The sequence below is a fragment of the Myotis nattereri genome (genome assembly GCF_964212035.1).
Source record: "Myotis nattereri genome assembly, chromosome: 18".
Lineage (NCBI taxonomy): Eukaryota > Metazoa > Chordata > Mammalia > Chiroptera > Vespertilionidae > Myotis > Myotis nattereri.
Window position 1 is genome coordinate 20648498 of NC_138093.1, and position 22466 is coordinate 20670963.

General features: G+C 42.1%; 1 protein-coding gene across 1 annotated transcript in view; it reads right to left on the reverse strand.

Annotated features, from left to right (window-relative positions):
• The window catches only part of ASTN1 (astrotactin 1), a 281866-nt gene that overhangs the window by 173439 nt on the left and 85961 nt on the right, over positions 1 to 22466 (reverse strand). Inside the window, exon 2 of the mRNA XM_081112186.1 lies at positions 9921 to 10108. Coding sequence (XP_080968312.1) covers positions 9921 to 10108 — 188 coding nt within the window. The remainder of the gene's footprint in view (positions 1 to 9920; positions 10109 to 22466) is intronic.

A 22466-nucleotide genomic window follows, 5' to 3' on the forward strand; every position in this document is an offset into this window, starting at 1 on the left:
CTCTTTAGACTACTCTCGTCAAGTTGAAGCATATTTTTGTTTTCATCAAATTTTGTCTTCACTAAACCCTTTAATACCTCACAGGAGAGGCTAATGTGCTTACATGTCACCTGAATTGAATACCACATGCCTTAAATATGTAGCAAGAACAACCTTTGTCAATGCCTCCCTTAAGTGACAATTGCAACCAACCGATGGGAAGCTGACGAGAACTAGCAAACTATTATCTTTACATTGCAAGTACAACCCTATCACTTCTACCAAATTACTAGATTTTAGTCTGTGTTTGGGCTTTGTAGACAAAATGAGGAGAAAGTACTAAATCAGGGCCAGCAAACTATGACCTCTAGGCCAACTGTGGTCCACTGCCTGTTTGTATAAAGTTTTATTGGAACACAGCCACACCCATTCACTAACATATTGTGTATGGTTGCTTTGGTACTACAATGACAAGAGATGGGTAATTGCAACAGAGCTCATAGAGCCCTGGCCTAACTTTCTGCCATTCTCCATGCTAGCATTCCCATGGGCCAGGCATTATATAGAGCTGCTACATCTACTATCAAATCCAGTCTGTCTCCAATCAGAGCCCATTGGTGTGATGGGAGCAGGTTTGAGGGCATATTTACAGACAAACTTCAGGTCTGTGAGGGAATCCCAAAGTTTTGATAGGGGCAGGAAGCGTGGGGAAGATAGCATGACCTGGAGGAAAGGTAACAGCATTAGGAATAAGCATCTGAATGGTGAATACACCCACCATTCCATGTCTTCTGTTCCCTGTTGTGAATGTAATAACAATCTGTATGTGTGGATACCTGGGCAGAAAAGGAATTCCCATAATGACATCATTTGGTTTGATGAAAAAATAAATTGGTGAAGTTCTTCCAGGGAAGCTTGGAGCTGGGCTTATCACCCTAAACCATAATACAGCTGCTAGGAAACCCTATAAACAATGAAACAGAAGCAGCTTAACAATGCCCTGGATGTACATGACCGTATCCTGGCTTTGTAAGGGCTCATTCCGTTGCCCTGATGTCCCTAATTGCCTTGGTGTTTTCCCTGAGTATGACTCCTCCAGGACTCCTCTAAGAGGTTGCTATGATCCCAGCTGCTTTTCTGCCTCTCTAAAGTAGTGGCCACCGGGTAACACATTGCACACAGAATTGTTACAGGGAGCTTGCATGACATCCCAAGAGTTTACCTAGTTAATATTTACTGGGCACTCCCATGGGCCAGGCATTATAGGAAGTGTTTAATAAAAATCATCTCCTGCAATCATCAAAACAGCTTACAAAGCAGAATCTATTATCATTACCATTTTATAGATGAGGCGAATGAGTTTAGAAAGATTAAGCAATTTGTCCAAGGTCATTAGAAAATTCAGTAAGTGGTAGAACTAGCATTTCAATTGGTCTGATAGCAAAGCCTTTGCTATAAACCACTTCACTCAAGTTCAACATCAAAGACGACTATAGTCCTCATCGGCTTCTCAATGACCTTTGCTCAGAGCCAACCTCAGGCTTCTTTGCAATGCTTGATCTTTTTGTCCAATCTAGCTCTGCAACTTCTGAAGGGGCTCAGAGACTCCTCCATGGTAACATCTTATCCAGTTCTCTAGGTGCCTCTTCCTTATCTCCACCAAGCGAAGAGTTTCTGCTGCACTAGCTGAGAGAGCAAAGTGCCCTCACCGCCTGGAAAATGGGAGAGACCAGCTGATTCTGGTGCCACCAAGCAGTACAGTCCCACAGCAGACTGAGGTCAGAGGTCCGACACACTGGCCTTGAAAATACTGGCTCCACCTCTGTGACCTTGATTCTGGGATTTTCTTTCTCTAAGTCACAATGGGGGGAAATGCACATCTAATTTCACCAGGCTGCTATGGGACTTGATTGATATTATGCAGGAAAATAATCTTATACCCTCCCTGGTACGCAGTGAGCAAAGTGATAGCTTCATTACTATGACTACTGCCAGTTCTTAATATTGATTTGAACCCCAAAGAGGTTATAGCTCCTGCTTTCAAAAGGATCTTCAGGGGTTTTGGGAACTAAGTACTTAAAAGTAAATCGTTGGCTTCTCTATCAAGCGAGTTAAATGGCGGTACAGAATATTACATCAAGTTGCTAAAAGGCATTAGTATCCTTGTGAAAAATTGGCCTCTTGGCTATTTTCCTTGTTGTCTGGAAAAATGGGGTGACTTAAGGCTTCCATGAGCTTCAAGAAAGGAAACACCAGAATTGTAACAAGGATGTAAAAATGGAAAGGAATGGAGAAGACGGTGCATTCCACCTGGCTCTTAGTTTTGCCAAAGGCCATCCTCAAATGTTAAGCATTAATAATATGATTGAATGTTCCTTGAAAGCAGAATCTTGTATTATTAATTTTCTATCTCCTTAGTAGCTAAAAAAAATACCTGAAGTCTGACAGATATTGTTAAATGAAAGAATCAATATCTAAATAAATAAATGAGTCAATGATTCTTTTAAATCAATAATAGGCCAATAATGCTTTCAAAATGCTTCTTGAATTTCTAAAAATTTACTCTGAAAGTGTGAAAGGATGTATATGAAGCAGCCGAAGTCTATTGTTACATGACTTCCACAATTTTAGAGTTGGAAACCCGTAACTGTCCTCTTCCCTTCCCTGCCAATAAACCCATGGCCAGCTGTGAGGTGGCATGGCTGAAGCCAAGGTGGGCAGGTGGGTTTAGCCACGCTGAACAGATCTGAGCTTTTGGGGTTAGCTGCCTGGTGCAGCTACAGAGAGAAAGATCTGTGATAGCTTGTGGGTCCTAGTGCTCATAGAGTTGGTAGTTTTGCAGTAACAATGAAGAAAAGTGTCAGATGAGTCTTAGCAGACAGAATTCAACAAAACAACAAAAGCTGATAAGAGGACAAGAAATAAACATATATTGGACACTTAGTGTGGGATGGAATATGAGCTAGCTGCTTCTCATAGTCTAGACTGCCAAGTGCCTCAATTCAAATCCTGGCTCTGCAACCTAATAGTTGCTTAATTTTAGGTAAGTTACTTAGCTTGTCTGGCCCTCAATCGCCTCATCTGCAAAATGGGAAAATAATAAACCCTATCCTCATGATGTTGTGATGAAAATAAAAAAATAAGATAATATACATTGAAAATATTTAGCATCGGCACATAGTAGGTACAAAATAAGATGATAATAATGATGATATCATTTAATCCTTCTCTCTACAAGGTAGACAGTACTATGTCCATTGTGTTGAATGATAAAGTCAGTCTCTGCTAAAGGAAGTGGTTCTGAGCTGTGCCTATAACAGGGATGGTCATTTTCTGTGCTACAGAAGCCCACCTCTTTATAACTACAGCCAATAGGGTTACATCCACCTATGGCAGTGGTTCTCAACTTTCTGGCCCTTTAAATACAGTTCCTCATGTTGTGACCCAACCACAAAATTATTTTCGTTGCTACTTCATAACTGTAATGTTGCTACTGTTATGAATCGTAAATATCTGATATGCAGGATGGTCTTAGGCGACCCCTGTGAAAGGGTCGTTCAACCAAAGGGGTCGCGACACACAGGTTGAGAACCGCTGATCTATGGGATAACTTGATAGGAAAAGCTCTGAACAGGAACTATAGCAACTGGGTAGAACCATCTACTTCTCTCCCAAAGCAGTAAGAACAGGAGACAAAAAACAGGGACTCTGACAGACACAGGAACAAAGCTGGAAATCTTGTTAGACTGAGAAAAGTCAGGAGGGGTCAAAAGTGAGGTGACATGATGAGCAAATGGAAAATACAAACATATAAAAGCAACGAAGCCGGGAGGGGGGGGGGGGCGGTGTGGATTTAGAGACTATAAGACGTAGAAACCAATTCATAGCAACAGGAGCAATAAAACAGGTGTGGAAGAGCCAAGCCACTGCTGAGGCTGACAAGATGACATAGATCAGTGATGGTGAACCTTTTGAGCTCGGCGTGTCAGCATTTTGAAAAACCCTAACTTAACTCTGGTGCCGTGTCACACATAGAAATTTTTTGGTATTTGCAACCATAGTAAAACAAAGACTTACATTTTTGATATTTATTTTATACATTTAAATGCCATTTAACAAAGAAAAATCAACCAAAAGAATGAGCTTGCGTGTCACCTCTGACATGCGTGTCATAGGTTCGCCATCACTGACATAGAGCCTGCATGACCTACCAGTTCCAGGCTTCATGAAATTCTGTTTGAATTTTGTTTTAATCAGAGGATTCTTGTCTCCCTTACCTCCATATGAATTTCTATTGTAAAACTCCATTAGAGGACAGAGGGGGTCCCTATTCTTTATCACTTAAAAGTCTAACCAATGCATCCATTTCACAGATGAGGTAATAAATCTTCCAAAAAAAGTCAGCCAATTACCCACCATAGTAAAGCCAACCTTAGAAGCCCACCTTCCAACTCCAAACCCAGAGTTTCTTTCCACTATATCCCAGCTCCAGAGGAACATGGAAGGATAACAGCAAGCAAGATGAAGTTAGCTGAGCAACTGAATGGCTAACAGACCCCCATGTACCTGTAAGAGATGCACAAATTATGGTGCCGGGTGAGGGGGTTTGCAAGCCAAACCTTCTTTGGCTCTTGGAATAGCCTCAAGGAACCCTGATCTCCAGTCTTTTGCACATCAGTCTTTCAGAGCAAAGACCCAAAGCAAAGAAGTTCCGTTTTCAGGGATTTTGTTGATTATTTTAGGAACTGCACCCCACTTTCCTAGTGGAAGGCAGAGTACACAGTAATGAGTCTGGCAGGTGGGCAGCATGCCAGTCAGACAGTCCAGTCCCAAGATGGATGATGGCTTGAATTGCTAGAAAAACTCGTTGCACTGAATTAGGACCCATCTTTTTGTACCTTTCAATTTATTGCCCTAGCTCTGCCCTTCATAGTAAGGCATGACACATTTAACTCCTCCATTTGATTCTTAAAGGTAAAAAAGATCAGCACTGATAAATGAGGGCATCCTCAGTCAGAACTACAAAAATAATATCGATAATAAAGATACAAAAGTAACCCTGATTAATAATTTTTGTAACAGATTTCTGAAGGCAAAAGGTATTGACAGAAAAGGGATCTCACCATCTCTCCTGTGCCCATGACCATTTAGTAAGTACCTGGTGGTCTTGGTGGACATAGTGATGACCACTTGGAATTGCTTTTCTCTGCCCTGGAAGTGGCTGAGCTTTAGGAGTGAAATGAAGACAACTTCAAGCAAAGTCACATGTGTTGCACAGTCAGCTGGACCAAACTCAAATGTAACAGTGAGAGAAAGGATGGGTCCCATGGCACAAAGTCTTCTGCAGTCTTGGAAACACGGTCCTTGAGGCTCCCATAAAAGTTCTGTGGGCTTTCTACTCAACTCAGCCCCAAATGTTACTTCCCTAGACTAGAACTTCCCTAGAGTGTCCATTCTGTTCCTGCACTCTAGGACTCCACAAAAGCACCTGTGGTCTCTTCTGTCCCTGAACCTTGTTGTCTTCATGTTTCTGCCTAAAGAGAAAATGTCTCTTGAACTCATCAGAGGTTCCCAGAAATAACGAGCTTGGGGACACCTGAGGAGCCAGCAGTCAAGGCCACAGGAGCCTGTAGACAATGGCCAATGAGCTTCATGCAGGGGAGGTGGGAGCTTTGAGGGGGCTAGAAAGCCTCAGCAGCACCCACGCTTGATTAATGGACTTTATCCTCGTGGGGATACACAAATGCACAAAGATTATTTTTCCCCACAATTGTGAATTGTGCCTAAGAAGGCTGAACTATAAAAGATATTACTCATCAGTCGGAATTATCACTACAAAATATACATCAACTCACAGTATTTTTGAAAGGCTATTTGCTGTGAAAAATGCACTTAACCAACCTGGCTGCAATATAGCAAGTCTATTAACACTGCCATCTTTAATTACAAAGATGAAATATATAGATAATACATTAAAATTCTATTAGAGATTATTAAACTCTTTTACATACTTGAAGAAAAATGTAGATCATATGGTAAATTAGCAAAAGTAAAATATGGAAATGTTAATCCACACAGAGTCTGAATAGCCGATATAAAGTCATATTAAACCCGATCTTCTTAGGAATAAACAATCTGCTTATTACTGAAGACTTATCTGACTTCTGGTTTAAACTCAGACATCAATTTTCATTTGATGATTTTGCCTTCGCTTGTTCAAGAGTTTGCAAAAAACTACCCATGTGTACTTTTGTAGTTTTAAATGCCAATTATCTTGCAAAATTTGAAATAAATCTCTTCAGCCAAGTTTGAGTCACAAAGGAGGTTAACATACATTGTTTGACCTGCAGAGCAATGATATAAGATTTCAGGAGGGAAATCCAATTATTCTACACTAGGAAGAAATGGTAGCATTTTGGGGGGAAAATTATTAAAAATTTTAGGATGCGATTGAAAAAAATAACAAAAGTAAAATGTTTTTCAAAGTTTAAAACTGCCCAGTTCCCAGCCGAGGTATTGGTTTTCTGCCAACCCACGATTTGCTGATGGTGTATTTGTACTAGGCACCGTGGAGGAAATGACTTAATGATTCTCATTCATACAATGTCATAAAGATACCAAAAAAGGTTTTTCTGTGTTTCTCATTATTTCTATTTTGTGTTTAAAACAAAACATGGTAAATGCAAAATATAAACAGCAATCCCTACATCGAGATAAGATGAACAAGAAAGGTATAAATATGAAATGAAAGAAATGTAAAGCTTAAGGTTTTTCACAGAACCATTAATTTCCTTTACACATATTGGAAATAGGATTATCAGGTAAGCTTTTAAATATATATTTTTTTAATAAGAGAGAAAAGGTTAGATGTATTCATGTTTTAATAAACACCTTAACTTTTCTCTTTTTCAAATTATGCTAATGGGTCCAAACTAAAAGTATACCAACAGTCATCATTATAGTTGATGAAAAATAGCACCACTTTTGTCATTTCATAAAAGTGTTTGGGCAGTAAGATTTCATTCAAGTGCATTTTGCTGCCCAACACTGTTATTGGTCAAAACATTTTGCTATCTTCTCACATTTATAATGTTGTCATTCTGGATGCCTCAACTAGTTGCCTAGTTTATATCCGAAGAAGATGGTATAAAGAATATCAGATAAAGTCTATCCATCTCTCCATCTCTTAAGACATAAGAGACACTAGGAATCACATCTTCAAACACAATACCCTCAGGCTTGATTTCCAAGCTGAGGGCAAATACACAACTGCAGCTTTGAAACTGACTACAATAGACTCAGCATAGGAGAGGCAGTGTGGGAGGTGGTGGAGTGGATTGGGAATGGAGGAAGGTGAGCAGCAAGCTGGGCTGCAGGGGACTACATTGACCACATCATCTTTGAGGAGGATGGGAGGTGGTACTTATATCTTTAGTTCATCCGGGGAACTCTACTCTCCTGCAGAAGTCAAAGGACTACTTAAATTTTTCAATCACATGTGGGCCTTTCCAAGGGGCCAAGCCAGGGACAAACACAAGACCTGTCCATTCTCACCCTTTCCCCACTGCTTTTTAACCTCTGCCTCACCCAGCCTCATTGAAAATAACTTAGTTTAAATAAAGCTGGATGAATATTATATTCCATTTTATTTGGGAAAGAGAATGTCATTAGTGGTCTGCCATGGTGACCAGTAGCATATGAAGGAAAGGTCTAAGGCACAGCAATAAGGCTGACTTTTGTTCTCTTTCCATTTAAATGTCCATTGTCCATTAACCCCTGCCCAGGGGTCTCAAGAAAAGCATGGCATTCATAATGCAGGGTTTCCCACAGGGGCTGTTATATTTACGAGCACAACGTATTCCCTCATATACTTTGACATTCTTGATCAGTGTACTTCTATCGTCACTGCTATCCACATTCACAAATGTGTGCGTGCGCGCGCACACACACACACACACACACACACACAAAGAACACACAGACACACAGACACACAGACACACACACTCCTCTAGAGAAGGTTCTGAAATACCTCCATCTGAGGATAGACACTGCGGTCCTTGCCACACTGAAAATATGAGGTAGCAACCAGGACAAGCATTAGATTGTCTCGCCAGTATCTTCACAGGACTCCCCCACCCCAACTAAACACTCCTTCTGACATGCTACCTATCTTAACTTCTTGTTTTCAAGGTCTTTCTTTCAGACAAAAATCACACCCAGTATTAGTTCTTGGGAATCTCAATACTTATATTTGGTGTGAAAAAGACAGGTTCTTTGACATGGTCTTGGACTAAAAGAAACAAAACAAAAACCACCCATGACTATGACTGCTTCCCCCAGCCATGAAAGGCTGTGGATAGCTGGTGGGAAGCCACCCTGTACCCTTATTTTTCACTCAGACCATATTATTAGTGTGAAGACAACGGGGCCTCCACATCACATCTGTCACCCTGGTCAATGTCGGGCTGATTCCTCAGATCGGACTGACCTCACCACTCCCTGGAAACTACAAACTATACTGCAGACAGCCTTCTCTGAGAAAGGAAACACTGGCCTTTGATTATGGATGTACAAGTACAGTAACTCCCATGTTATAAACCTCAGTTCATTTGTAAATATGGGGCATAGCAATCTCATTTATCTGCCTTCTAGCATATTTGGACATTGAGATTTAACATTTGCTGTTCAAAAATTCTTTTCTTGACTAGATAGTTTACATAAAGTAGCTTATGTGTATGCAGGTAATCTATTGAGCCAGTTATTCATAGGGACACGGATTGAGGAAGATATAGAAGGATTACATTCTGAGGTTTTATGAGAGATTCTTATGGGGAAAGTTTCTATGCCAAGTATTTGGATAATGAAAATTTACATATATCTAAAATGTGTTTCAGTTTCCTCCAATCTGATACACAAAACTAAACAGCATGTAGTGATGGTACCAGAATAATAAATGATTAAAGTTTACACCACGACCTAGATTGGTTCTCAGCTGAATTTCCTAACAGTAGAGTAGCCTATGCCCTCCATACATATGGCTCATGGCTAATCTGTCAAGCCTCAATCTGCTCCCAGGTTACCCTAGGAGCAGAAGATGTACTGGCTTTGTAAACATAATACAAATACATAAAATATCAAGTACAACAGGTATTTTCAATCTGTATTGGGAAATTCACTCATTTATTCCAGAAATATTTATTAAGCATTAAGTATGTGAGTGCATTGTTCTAAGTGCTAAGGATACAGTGATGAATGATACACCATCAAAGAAAACCCCTACCTGCCATTGTACAAACTTCTAGTGAGATTTTAAAATACACGTTACTAGAACTTTAGGAATACTATTTTAATTTTTTTGAGAAAAAAATCTGCTAATTAGGATCTTCTGAACTTTTTTTTTTTTTTTTAATTTCTGAGTAGGTGAAGGGTTACTGATGGTGAAGTTTCTGAGCTGGGCTAGAGGGAGGGACTAGTATCTATTGCCATGACCTTTCTTGTACGAGGAGAGACTACCAGGATGCTGACTTTCTCTCAGGTGATGCAAGAGGGAAGAGGAGTTGGTAGCCTCAAGCAGCTTGGCTATTCAGTCATTTGGCCAACATCTATGGAACAACTATTATAAGATATTTGGATATACGAGTTGAATAATTTCTTTCTAAGACAGTCTACTGTTCCTGTCTATTGCTGATGGTTTGTGAAAACTCTATGCCTAGGCATGTTCCTACAGAGAACAGCTGAGTAATGGTGCTGTGGAAATAACTGCAACTTTTACTGACACCACAGGTGGATTGCTTTCCCATGAATGGAAAATGACTCATTAACATGATCAGTGATCATTATTGCATTGGGTCTTACAGAGCTGTGTGTTGGCACCGAGACTCTTTATGTCAAGGCAATGTAAGCCATGGCCTGAGAGATGAAGGCCATGCTGCTCTTACCATGACCGAGATGTGCAGGATCCTCAGCTCCTCCTCTGCTGACTCGTGCTGGGGTGCTTCGGTTGGGTCTTGTCCAGGAAGGGCTGGGGCACCATCTTGGTGATGGATATGAAAAAGCAGAGTGCCATTCTCCAGCCACTGCTGCCTCCAGCGCACCAGAGGGATGTCCTCTGTGTTCCCTGAGATCTCTGGAGGACAAACAGCAGAGGCACAGATCAGAATTCCAGCTGCCAGGTCAAATCTCCTTACTCATCTTCTTCACAGACACTGGGGCCGATTAGCCAGCATCAGAGGAAGACAACATAGGGTTCCAACTACAGTTAGGTCGGACTCGCTGCTCCAAACCTCAAGGAGTGGAAGAGACCTGAGAAGAAAATTATCCCCCATCGGTCTTAGCACCATAATCTAGCGAGACAGCCTCTCACACACTGAGAAAAAGACCAGGTAAAAATTCAAGTTCTTCCCGCTATTTCTATGATCAATAGCATCCTTTACCCAGCACAATTTGAATACCCTGATAGCTCCCCCTGGGGTAAATGCAAGGTTGCTTTCCTCTTGTAAATTTGTGGAAGTGTGAGTTCCCTAGCAAGTGCTCCTAGATACCAGCGAATCTACCACGGAGAGAGTTGGTAATTACCAGGCAGAGAACTGGTCCTTATGAAACATCCTGGGAGATTACTGCAGAACAACTGGGCTGACAGGTTATTTCTAAAACCATAATCATTTTCTGCAGAGTCCACTGGAGATGTCTGATACTGGTGTGGCAGATAAAATAATGTTTTGATTCCCTTTAAATTTTCTCTTCACATTTTCAGAGCAGAGATGGTGTACAGGGAGAGGGAGGTGCAGAAGTGGGTCCTTAGCACAGGCACAAGACATTCCTAAGAGCAGACATTCACCTGCCCTCAGGGCAGTAGATTGAGGCACTGGTCTATCACCAACAAATCAATTACAAAATTCCAAACATGCACCTCATACCATAGGTGCTAAGCTCCTGCTGCAGAGGTCACTGTGATATGACCCTCTTACTAATATTCCTAAGCAACACCAGGTCAAAGCTTTGAGACGTTCCACAACAGAGACCTGATCAACCCAGTCCCTCGTGAACTTCATTGGCCCCAGACAGTTTCTTCTTCACTAACTATTACCACCAGGGAACTAACCTTCTGCTGAACACACTTGGGCAAAGCTCTGCTTTCTAAAACTTCATTTTTGTAAGGTATGGCTTCTCCCAAAATTTACCACCTTTGACCAAAAAACTAATTCCATAGACAGAAAAAAGATTTAATAAAACACATTCAGAAGAATATGCTCATCAAGTACAACGACCATAAAGAGGAAAGCAATTTTAAATATTTATGGAGTTTATAAATACCTTTCACTATTTGTACGAGGACACAAATGATGTTCTGATTTATTTACTTATATATTTATTCACTTATTTAACAGACACACACTGGCCATATATTAAGCATCAGACCCTATTCTGGGCACTAAGACATGAATCCCCATGAGACCCTTGACAAGTTCTCTAAAGCTGGGGTTGCCAACCTTTCGGACCTCGTGGGCCATCGGTTGGTGACCGCTGCTCTAAAGTAACCCACGGTGAGTGAGCGTGGGTTAAGTGCTACAATACATGCATGGCAGCATTCTGTGGGAACGTAGGAGGAGGCAAGACTCATCTTGCCTGGGTAGAGGGGTGAAGGAGAGAGGAAAGTAGCCTTCTTTTCAGAAGATAATACTGGTTTGGGCCTTGAAGTATGGGCGATTTCCCTTTAATAGGCAGGTAAGTGGGGAGAAGGCATTCAGACCCTGATAAGAGAATGAGGAGGAGGAGGAAGAATGTGAGCCGTTCCTCTCAGGGTAGGTAAGTGACAAGAATCTTTATGAGGCACAGGTCATGGCTAGTATCTAGAAGACACTGATATGATCGCCCATCTCACACCACAGACAAGGGCACAGAGTAACGGTGGGGTGTGACGGAGGACCAGCAAGCAGTAAAGACTTAGCCCTTCTTCCCTGATCGCCTAGGGCCGTGGTCGGCAAATCGCAGCTCACAAGCCACATGCGGCTCTTTGGCCCCTTCAGTGTGGCTCTTCCACAAAATAGCACGTGTGGGCGTGCACACACAGTATGATTAAAACTTTGTGGCCCATGCGCAGAAGTCAGTATTTTGTGGAAGAGCCACACCGAAGGGGCCAAAGAGCCACATGTGGCTCGCAAGCCGCGGTTTGCCGAGCCGCAGTTTGCCGACCACTGGCCTAGGGGACTCAGTTACCCCGATGGGTGCTGGAGTGACAGGCTGTCCATGCTCTGGGATGTGCCTGGCATAGCATCCAGCAAGCTGCAGTGGGCAGAGGGTGTGAGAATGGATGACTCCCTGCATCCCCGTCTTGTGCCTCAGGCACAGCCCCATTTGTGGGTGAGGCAGGGACTCAGGTTTCCCGATTCACCTTTCCTCTAAGGAGGTTTTCCGATTCCCAGGTGAATGAATAGAAACCCTTGGGCGTGCCTCCTGCTTAGACTAGTAGAAACCCCTCCAGTCACAAACCCTACTAGGTGGCACTTACCCTCACCCATCAAGCCTTCACACCCAAGCACTGGGAAGATTCCTCCAGGGAAACACACCCTCCTCCCCTAAGTCCCTTTCCTGTTACTGTTGCAGAAACCAAACTCAGTCTCCTTCTCACTATAGACATAAGTCACCAGCAGCACTGGTTCCTAATGGAGCACCTAGTGGTATAACTGAATCGCCCAGCACAACACACACCCAGCCTCCCGCCCGCACCTGGGATTTATTCCATACACGCTGGTGTCTCTTCAACCCTTCCTGCACCCATTCGGAGGGAAGCTAGCCTCTCATTGGTTTAAGCCAGTGATGGCGAACCTTTTGAGCTCGGCGTGTCAGCATTTTGAAAAACCCTAACTTAACTCTGATGCCGTGTCACATATAGAAATTTTTTGATATTTGCAACCATAGTAAAACAAAGACTTATATTTTTGATATTTATTTTATATATTTAAATGCCATTTAACAAAGAAAAATCAACCAAAAAAATGAGTTTGCGTGTCATAGGTTTGCCATCACTGCTTTAAGCAGTGATTCTCAACCTTCTGGCCCTTTAAATACAGTTCCTCATGTTGTGACCCAACCATAAAAATATTTTCGTTGCTACTTCATAACTGTAATGTTGCTACTGTGATGAATCATAATGTAAATATCTGATATGCAGGATGGTCTTAGGCGACCCCTGTGAAAGGGTCGTTCGACCGCCAAAGGGGTCGCGACCCATAGGTTGAGAACCGCTGCCTAAAGCACTTAACAAACTGGATTTTTATTTCCCAGATCCTCATCAAGTGGGTCAAACTTATTACTTCTGTTTTAACTGTGGAAGCAAAGACAAGTCAATACCCAGACCAAGGTCACTGGGCATGACACAACAGGGAATGAAACAGATGAACTTCTGTCATTCCCCTCCACCCCCAGCACACACACTGTATGACCTCACCTTTGAACATGCACAGAGCAAGGACGCACTTGAGGAGAAAGTCCGAGTGGTCTTTCAGAAGTTTTTGTGCTACAGGACTTTAATTTATTACACAAGGAGTTAGTATTCCATGAATTCATTTAAAATTGAGATATAAATTCACCCTTTCAAAATATGCAATCTAGTGGTTTTTAGTGTATTCGCAAAGCTTTGAACCATCATCGCTCTGATTCCACAACATTTTCACCAGCCCAAAAAGAAGCCCCATATTCATTGGCCATCTAAGACTTTTTTGAGAAGGAAGGTATTCTGCTACAGGGTTCTAGGAGGGATGGTACCAAGGAAAGAACAGGTGCAGGGAGGGCACTGACAAATGCCCACACGGGAAGGTGAGCGGAGAGCATTTCTGGCCTTGGCACCAGGCCAGTCCTCTGAACCTCTGTAGGTTTTTCACACCCCTCCTTATGGACGGCGATTTTCCCAGACCAGACTCATCATAGAGGACAAAGGTTAAAGGAAGGAGAATGCCACGTCTGCCAGAGAGGGCACTGTCATATTTTAGACTCAAAATAATTAAGGAACGATGGCTTCTTCCTCAGCTTTTTTCCCTTTCTTGGCAGGACTTGACATGGAAGAGTTAAAATGCTAAACCTGGAATTATTTACTTATGCTATAGTAGGCCTGGGTCAACAACCAATGAAAAAACCACATGGGGCACAATAAATGTCTTATGAATTTCATTGTCGATGGGCTGAGGTGGATGGAGCCTAGAACATCAATGCAGTCACATTGGACTGGATGTCAGCAGAATACCTCAAGAAGAGGAAATGCTCCCAAATTGTTTCGCCAATGCAAGGCTGTCCCAAGACTTCTAAGGAGCAAACAGGGATGGTAATAAAATAGTTACTCTAGTCCAAGGCCCCTTGTGCACTGCACCTGAGGCTCAGACAGGGCCCTTTCTATAATGTACTGAATAAAACAAGTGCCAACAGGAGCCCACACAAGCATCTCAGGCTATCACAGATGACATGAGCCATCATCACACTTGGAGCTGAGATTTCTGAAAGGATAGACTGTCCTTTCAGCGTGTCTATTCTTTCATTCCACAGCCCTCGCATCCTAAGTACCTCCCAAAATTCTGGAATTAACTGGAATACACAGTTATTCCTGGACACAACAAATATTTTTGGAGCATACCATTTTTGCCAGTCAGTCAACTGTGTGACATGGTCCTTACTTTCAAGGAGCTTTTGGTCTAGTAAGAAATTGAAGACATGGCCATGAGTAAGTCCTCTAAACATTAATAGCAGTGCTGAGTGAGAGGGTAGAAATTGGCTGGGCATAAACCCAGGGGAAGAGGTAAAATGTTGGGAGGTGATTGCCGATGAAGGGAATGGTGTGTGCAAAGGAACAGCAAAACAATGTGTGTTTGCAAAACTGAGGCAGGTCCGGTGATGCTGCAGGATGGAGGATATGCAGAGATTAGTGGAGGACTGAGGCTAAAAAACAATGCAGATTAATGTCAATTGTGAAAGCTGTGAATGCCAGTTTGAGTTAGGAGCTAATAGAAAATCATACACAGTTTTATTAAGCAGAGGAGAAAATAAAGCCATGATTAAGAAAGACCTATAAAGAGAGTAGCAAACAGACTAGATTTAATCAATCTCACTCTGTGACTTTGATCCTAGAATCTACAGTGACCCAAATACTCAACCAGAGCTCAGGAGACCCAAGTCTGGAATAACCTTCAAACTCAAAACTAGCTTTGAGTTTTCTCATCTGTATAAGGAGGAGCTGTATAGATGAATGTCAAGATCGTGGTAAAACTTTGTCTACCCCCGATTCTAAGTGCTAAAGGGTGTGCTTCACAGGACCACCTAAAAAGGCAATGACTTCAATGTCACCGACAATGTCAAATCATCTCTCAGGTCTATAGTACTCCACTTCTCCTTTCCCTCTGAGCATAGGGTGGACCGGTCTGGGATGATTTGATCAGAGCCTTTAAGAACCAGGCCCATCTTCAGACTGGATCTCAGGCTGGAGAGAAAGGTTCTTATCACACTGGCACAGACATGTGGCTTCTAAAGCAGAAACCCTGGAGCTTCTACATGCAACAAAGAACGTGGGTGATAGCAACTTGGTCAGGGAGAGTCACTCTAGAGCAACGTTGCCAATCGGTGGTCCGTGAGGTCCGAAAGGTTGGCAACCGCTGGTTTAAGGAAGCCTTTGGAACAGCGGTCGCCAACCAGTGGTCTGTGGATCACTGGCGTTCCGTGAGATCCGAAAGGTTGGCGACCGCTACTCTGGAGAATAACCTGGGATGAAGAAAGGCAGCAGGAAAGAGGGTAAGACAAAACCACATTAAAATCAGCCTCAGTCTGTGAGCTTGCAGCATTGTCCTTTAGTGGGATTAGGTCAGGACACCCAAAACTTGCTCCAAAAATTCCTTCTCTAGGAATTACACCTTCCTCATGACTTGCTTTAGTCATTTCCTCACTCTCAGAATCCCTGAACTGAGCTTCTAAGACAATAATCATCACGTTTCAGGATCAAAATTTTTTCAAAAGGTAACTTCAGAAAGGACCAGATCCATGGTAATGTCTTTTTCAAAGAAATGGACAATTTAAAGTCCAATGTGGATTGGAACTGGGGAAATTCTAAAAGATCCTTTTAATTCACTGAATGACTCAGTTTAGAGCAATCCTGGCATTTAGGCCCTTTTCCCTCCTGAGTTCCAAGCTGGATCCCATGGAGGAGCCATGAGGTGGCTCCAGTGACCAGGTCAAGCCAGGAAGAACTATTGACATGTCAATTACCTGCCTCATGTTGAGCGCACCTGCAGTCTTTCAGGGTTGAGGGTGACACCTGATGGCCATTACTCTTACAAACCTTGCTTAGATCAAGATCTTCAAACCTACTGTTAATCTAAAAAAACTTCCTCCAGCTAAATCTAGTCTAGCTTCTGAGAGAATTCCCCAGACTTAGAAAAGAACTGGATGAATTGAAAGACAAATAAAATGCACTACCACAAAACTGCCTGCTGTTAGAGGAAGGAAGGAGTGTCCATGGGTTATTAGTTTTACATGGTTGTTTTTCAATTCTATTAAGTACAGTATTGTGAATGGCCTCATATTCTTTATGAAAGAACTAGAGGCCTGGTGCACGGATTCATGCACTGGTGGGGTCCCTCGGCTTGGCCTGCACCCTCTCACAATCCAGGACCCCTCGGAGGATGTCAGACTGCTGGTTTCAGCTCAACTCCCGCAGGCCCGCCGAGGGACCCCACCAGTGCACGAATCCATGCACCAGGCCTGTGGTATGCATATAAGATCTTTGGTTAATCTCTTCCCGCCCTCCACCTGCTCCTCTATCCTCTGAGATTCATCAGTCTGTTCCATGTTTCCATGCCTGTGCATTGAGTGTCTGCCCCCTGGTGGTCAGTGCGCTTCATAGCTACCAGTCGAACCGTGGAACAGTCACTTAGGCTTTTATATATATAGATTACAAGGGAAAGGGAACATCTCTAAAAATAGAACATAGCAACCTCCCACCCTGTGCTATCTCAGCTACCATTCTGAGGTTCTGCATGATGACAAGCAAGCTCAGGAATCTAGTGATAAAGCCAACTGTCCAAAACTAAGAATAACAAATGGGCCTTTTCCATCAGGGACTATAATTAAGGTTACCAAAGGTAGGCCTTTGATTGAATTATCCCTTTTACTCAATTCTTTTTTTACTTTCCTTTTTCTCCAACTCTAATTTCAGAGTTTGAAAGATATTGATGGTAGGTCTACTTTCCCACATGGCTTTATTATGGTCTTCCAACTGAAACTATTAACAGTGGCATTAACTTTCAACACCTTTGTAAGAAAATAACCTGCTTAAGTCAGGGGTTAATAACAGCAGAGGATCACTAATTATCCTGCAAATCTTTACCCTGGTATCAAACGTGACCCAAGCCTTTAATGTCTCTGGAACGGCAGCCTCTAAAGACCCCAACTTGTTCCATAAACATAATGACAGCAGCGCATTAGTGTCCTGGCCATCTGTGAAGAAAGATGAAGAACAAATGAAAATCAGACAAAGTAGAAGGATGCAGAGAGAAAGGACAAAGTCAAAAGAAGTGAGGCAACAATGTGCTTTCGGCTGAACTTGCTGGGTGTTCACCACAGGGACCATCTGGTATGGAGTGCTGAGGTGACACAATCCTACTGCCAGAGTGAGAGCCACATAAAATGATTCAAGCAGCACAGATCCAGGGACATGAAGGCCTGTCTGAAGTTTGTGCCTATATAGACCCGGCTAAGTGAACAACAAAATGGGAGACAGCATAGCCATGAAGTCCTTTTGTGCAGATGCTCAGGATACAACTAAAAAAGGAACTCTCATTGTGGTTCCTCTATTAAACTCAGTGCCTGCTGCTGCTTATCATCTAATTCTTGCTCCTCTACCTCCAAATAGGCTTGTGCAAGGGCTGCTGGACTATGTGGGCAAAAGCTTAATAGTAAAATGGCTCCAAACTTCAAGAACCTCTCACCCAACAGATAGATGCCCAGGCAGCTCCTTTCTCAAGTACCTAGAACCTTTCAGACATGATGAGATTTGGAATGAAACTTCCCACTTGTGACCAGGAGAAGGACAATTAAATTCCTATTTCCCTGCTCAGTGACATTTGCTCCCTAGGGAAAGAGCCTTAAAGCAGTAATGACCCAGTGATGAGAAAGGGAATGGCAGGTGGAGAGGAGCCCTTGAACGGAAATCTGGGGAGATGAGGCTCTGCAATCTCTCTGGAGCTCATTTTTCTGATCTTTAAATGATTGCACTAGAAGGTCTGTAGGGACTCCCCAGCTCTAACCATGGTACTCAATGATACAAAACCACACAGGACAGTCGGCTCTAGTCAGACACCCAAATCTGGTTCAGGCCGAGTATATTTCTGCCAACTGGATAAAAGTCTCTGTGGAAGTTTTTCAAATCCAACTTTCTTCTTGGAGTTTGTAAAGCTTCTAGCTCAGCCCAGCCTATCCATTTCAGGGTAAAAATTGGCTATATTGAAATTTATGACAGTGACTTATGGAAACCGCATCAGTGGTCCCCAAGAAGAAAGAATCATCCACATACAGATGCCTCTAAATAATTTCCAATGTATTATTTACCTGTGATCAATTATGTTTATGTAAACAAGGATAATCTAGATTTAAAAAACACACACAAAAAAAACAACTTCACCTGATCTTTCTGCAACCCCATCAAGATCCCTTTATAGAGCTGTCCTCTACAATTCAAAAATGTTACCACCCACCACTTCTACTTTTCCCAAAGAGGTTGAAGGTGGGCTAAAATGAACCAAAAATGAGAGCAGGAGTGGTGTGAGAGACAGAAATAAGGACCCTCAATGGTCCATAGCAGGTTTTCTCCGAGGCAGGTGTGGGCAGGCGCTGTAGAGCACAGAGGATGGCTTTTGAAACCAGGCTCATGAAAGCAGCGAAGCTTTCTATGGATGCTGCTGGAAGTAGGTCACCGCGCTACTCTCTGCCGGCATGAATAGCAATCAAGCAACTCCGTGAACATTCTATTTACCTAGCCATGGAGATGAAAACATTCCCGTGGGGGGGAGTGCAGCCAAAAGGTTCTGACACAACCGGGGAGATGAGGAGGCATTCAAATGGCTTATGATTTCATCCAAAATGGTTTGCTTCTTCCTACCACAATGGTTCTCTGGATCTTTTCAAAGCTCTGCAAAGAGTTTATCCACATGATTCTCATTAAAGTCTTGTTTGAAAAGGGGGTGAGGGGAAGCCTAAAGCTCTTTGAAAAAAGGTAGGGTTATCTGAGTCACAGATGTATTGATAAGAAAAAATTTAAATATGCCTACTTCTATTCTCCATGCCACCAATTGAACTTTGTAAACTGAGCTAACAGCACCCATTTAACAAAATCTGGCATCAAGTTAGATGTGTAATAATATTTAAACTCTGTAACGTTAAAATATGTATTTACAGATCATATCATACATTGTAATGAGAATAAGTCCTTTTGAAGCCTGCGCTTTCATGATTGGAATTCTAATTTGAGGTTTACACATCCTTGGGGGCCACGTCCTTGCAGTGTGGCACTGGAAGCAATAGGAATACCTGGGTTTGGAAATCTGGGGCCCTGGATGCAGGAAGGTTGGAAAGAAACTGCCTACCAGACCCAGGAGAACTCTGTTCCTCCTGAGTCCTCTTTCTCGGCCTCCAGGCTTTCATTGCCAAAGAGTTTAGTATTTGCTCTAATTCTTGATCCTTAACTATTCCGTGAGATCTCCTCTATGGCTCTCACTTTATAAAAAAGATGGAAAATGAAACTGATAATGACAAAATATCACCTGAACATGACTTACAGGAGAGAATAGGCCATCACCTGTCTTGATTTATCTCCATTTCTAATTACTTCTCATCTAATTGTATTTTTGTTATCATCTATGATTCAACTCAACAAGTAATGATGTACCTTTTATTCACTGGCTCTGTTAAGAAGCCCTTTCAACATTCATGAGCTAACTCAGTCCTCTACAACCCTTTAATGTGGGTATTTATATCTCCATTTCATTGATAGGGAGTTCCAGAAAAGTCAACATACTTGAAGAAGTTCACTGGTTAGTGGGAAAATTAGAGGAGAAAAATCCTAGGGCTCCTGGCTTTAAGGCCTTTGTTCCTTTCCACTATTTTAATGTATATTCTCTTGCTTTGCAATTCTCAACCCCAGAATAATATAACTAAATTGCTTGGCATTATCTGGCATATAACGAACACCAATCCACATCAATATCATCATCCATCAATACTGTATTTGCTATTGTCACAATTAGCATCATTCATATACATTCTAAAATTGTGCAATAATCTTGACAAAGTTAAATAAATAGTACTTTTAAATGACTCCAGCTGCTTAAGAATCTTCAAAAATCCAGGAACCTAAATCCAGGAATCCACCCATTTATAGTGAGAAACCTGGTCCAAGTTGTGCTAGCACATTTCTTTAATGTTCCTGAGCAAACTTATACTCTTTGGGTATCTCTGATAAAACTCCATTTACATTCTTTGCTTTAAGACTCAGCCACAAGACTTTCATGGAGGGATGCCAGGCTATTCATGCCCATTCAAGGCTGGCACACAAGGCCAGTCCAGTGAGCTTAGCAAGATGCTCAAGAATTAATATGGGCAGGTCCTCCCAAGGGGATGTGGGAGTTGTGACTGAAGTCAAGGAAGAGGAAAGGAGCAAAAATGAAGGTGGTGTTAAAATAACAGGTGAACTTCCTTCAGTGGTAAACTGAGACCTTTCCTGCAGAGTAGGCTGTGTAAATGCTTGTTATCATTGTCAAAAAGAAGAAACAACCGGAACTACAGGATATCTGGGGGACCTCAAGAAAGAGATTCACCCTAAGGAGAGGGATTGCAAATAAAATTTGATGGTGAGTCCATGGCTTAGCTCCTGGCCTCAGGAAGCTTTTAAGAGTTCAATCTGAGATTCCTTATGAAAAGTTCCAGTAAAGCAGTCTTAAAAAGAGGTTATATGGTCAATCACTATCCTTGCTGCCTTTATGTTAATAACCAGGCCAAGATTAATTTTAAAAAAAATTAGTTTTACTGTGATTATCTTTGATTTAAAAATTGGGGTGATTGTAGAGAAAGAAAACTATGCGCCTCTGTAGATAATACATTCTAGACCTGTTCATTGTCCTTGAGGTTTTGTTATATATCTGTAAAATGGACAGGATCCTGAATTCTTCTAGTTTCCTCAAATATCTAGCTACGTTATGACTCTCCAAACTAATGTTTCCAATTTTCTCCCACCCTTCTGATTTGGAATCACTAACAACAAAGAATGCTCTTAAATCTTGTAATGGACTATACAAAATCCTCACTAACCTAATGGTAACCAAATATCAGGAACTTGAACCTTGGGTCTACACCTCCCGATCAGAAAGGGCTCCTCAGAACTCAAGGAACTGCACACAGCTGAGGAACTCAAAATCAAAAGGATGAGGAAGACAAGTAGCAGACATTGATGTAGAATGTATCCACCCACAATGTCCGATCAAGACCTCATACTTTAAACATGAAATCCTTTATTCTTCTCTTTTTTCTCTTACTCTAGCATTGGCCTGGAAATATAAAGCCACTGTCCACATTTCCCAGGCCATTGTTAAGGAAGGTAAACTTTCAGGCTGATGGATTTGTCATCCAAGACTCAGATCTATCCATAATGCTAAAGACCTCCTGGCCCTCCCTGTTAACAATTTCTTTCCTCTTTCCAATGTCCCACAAACTACAATCAACCCACTCAGAAATATTTTACAAAGTTTAACTTTCACGGCCAAAACATCCAGTGACTTTTTTTTATCTTTCTCTAATTATAACTCTACCTGCTTAAATAGGCACCAATACCTATATAAATCTTAATACATATGCACTCCCTTGTGCTCATAATTTCCTACGTCAGTTCTGCCCCCAATCACAAAATGATCTCACCAGCAGCACCCATCTTTGCAAGGTATTTACAAGTGCAAAGACCCCTGTTAATGAATCCATTTATAGTGCCACCTTGATGGGAATGGTTTGTGTTCATTTAGGGTTTGTCTGTGGTGGTTATCATTCTGCTTGGGCCTGTAAGTGCCCAGATGGCTGGCACATAACCAGACAATGCCTCTTAGGTTATCTAACTGTGCCCCTAACAGTTCACAAATGAATGAGACGCGTTATTGGTCAAATCCCCTGAATTTACATCATCAAGTTAGAAAGGACTCACCAGGAGGTTTTCATGATCCAAGAGTCACTTCTTTTGGCAGGTCCTTACTTCCCTGGTTAGGAGTAAATGTAAATGAGCTATGATCAAGAACCTCCCCTTAACTCTTGAAAGTAACAGGGAATCTGCTGCTAAAATAAACCTGCCCCACAAACCTTAGATTCTCTGGCCAAAGTTGTTCTTGATAACAGGCTAGCCCTTGGTTATCTTTTAAATGAGCATGGTGTTATACTGTAGCCAATACCACCTGCTGTAGCTGATTAACACTTCT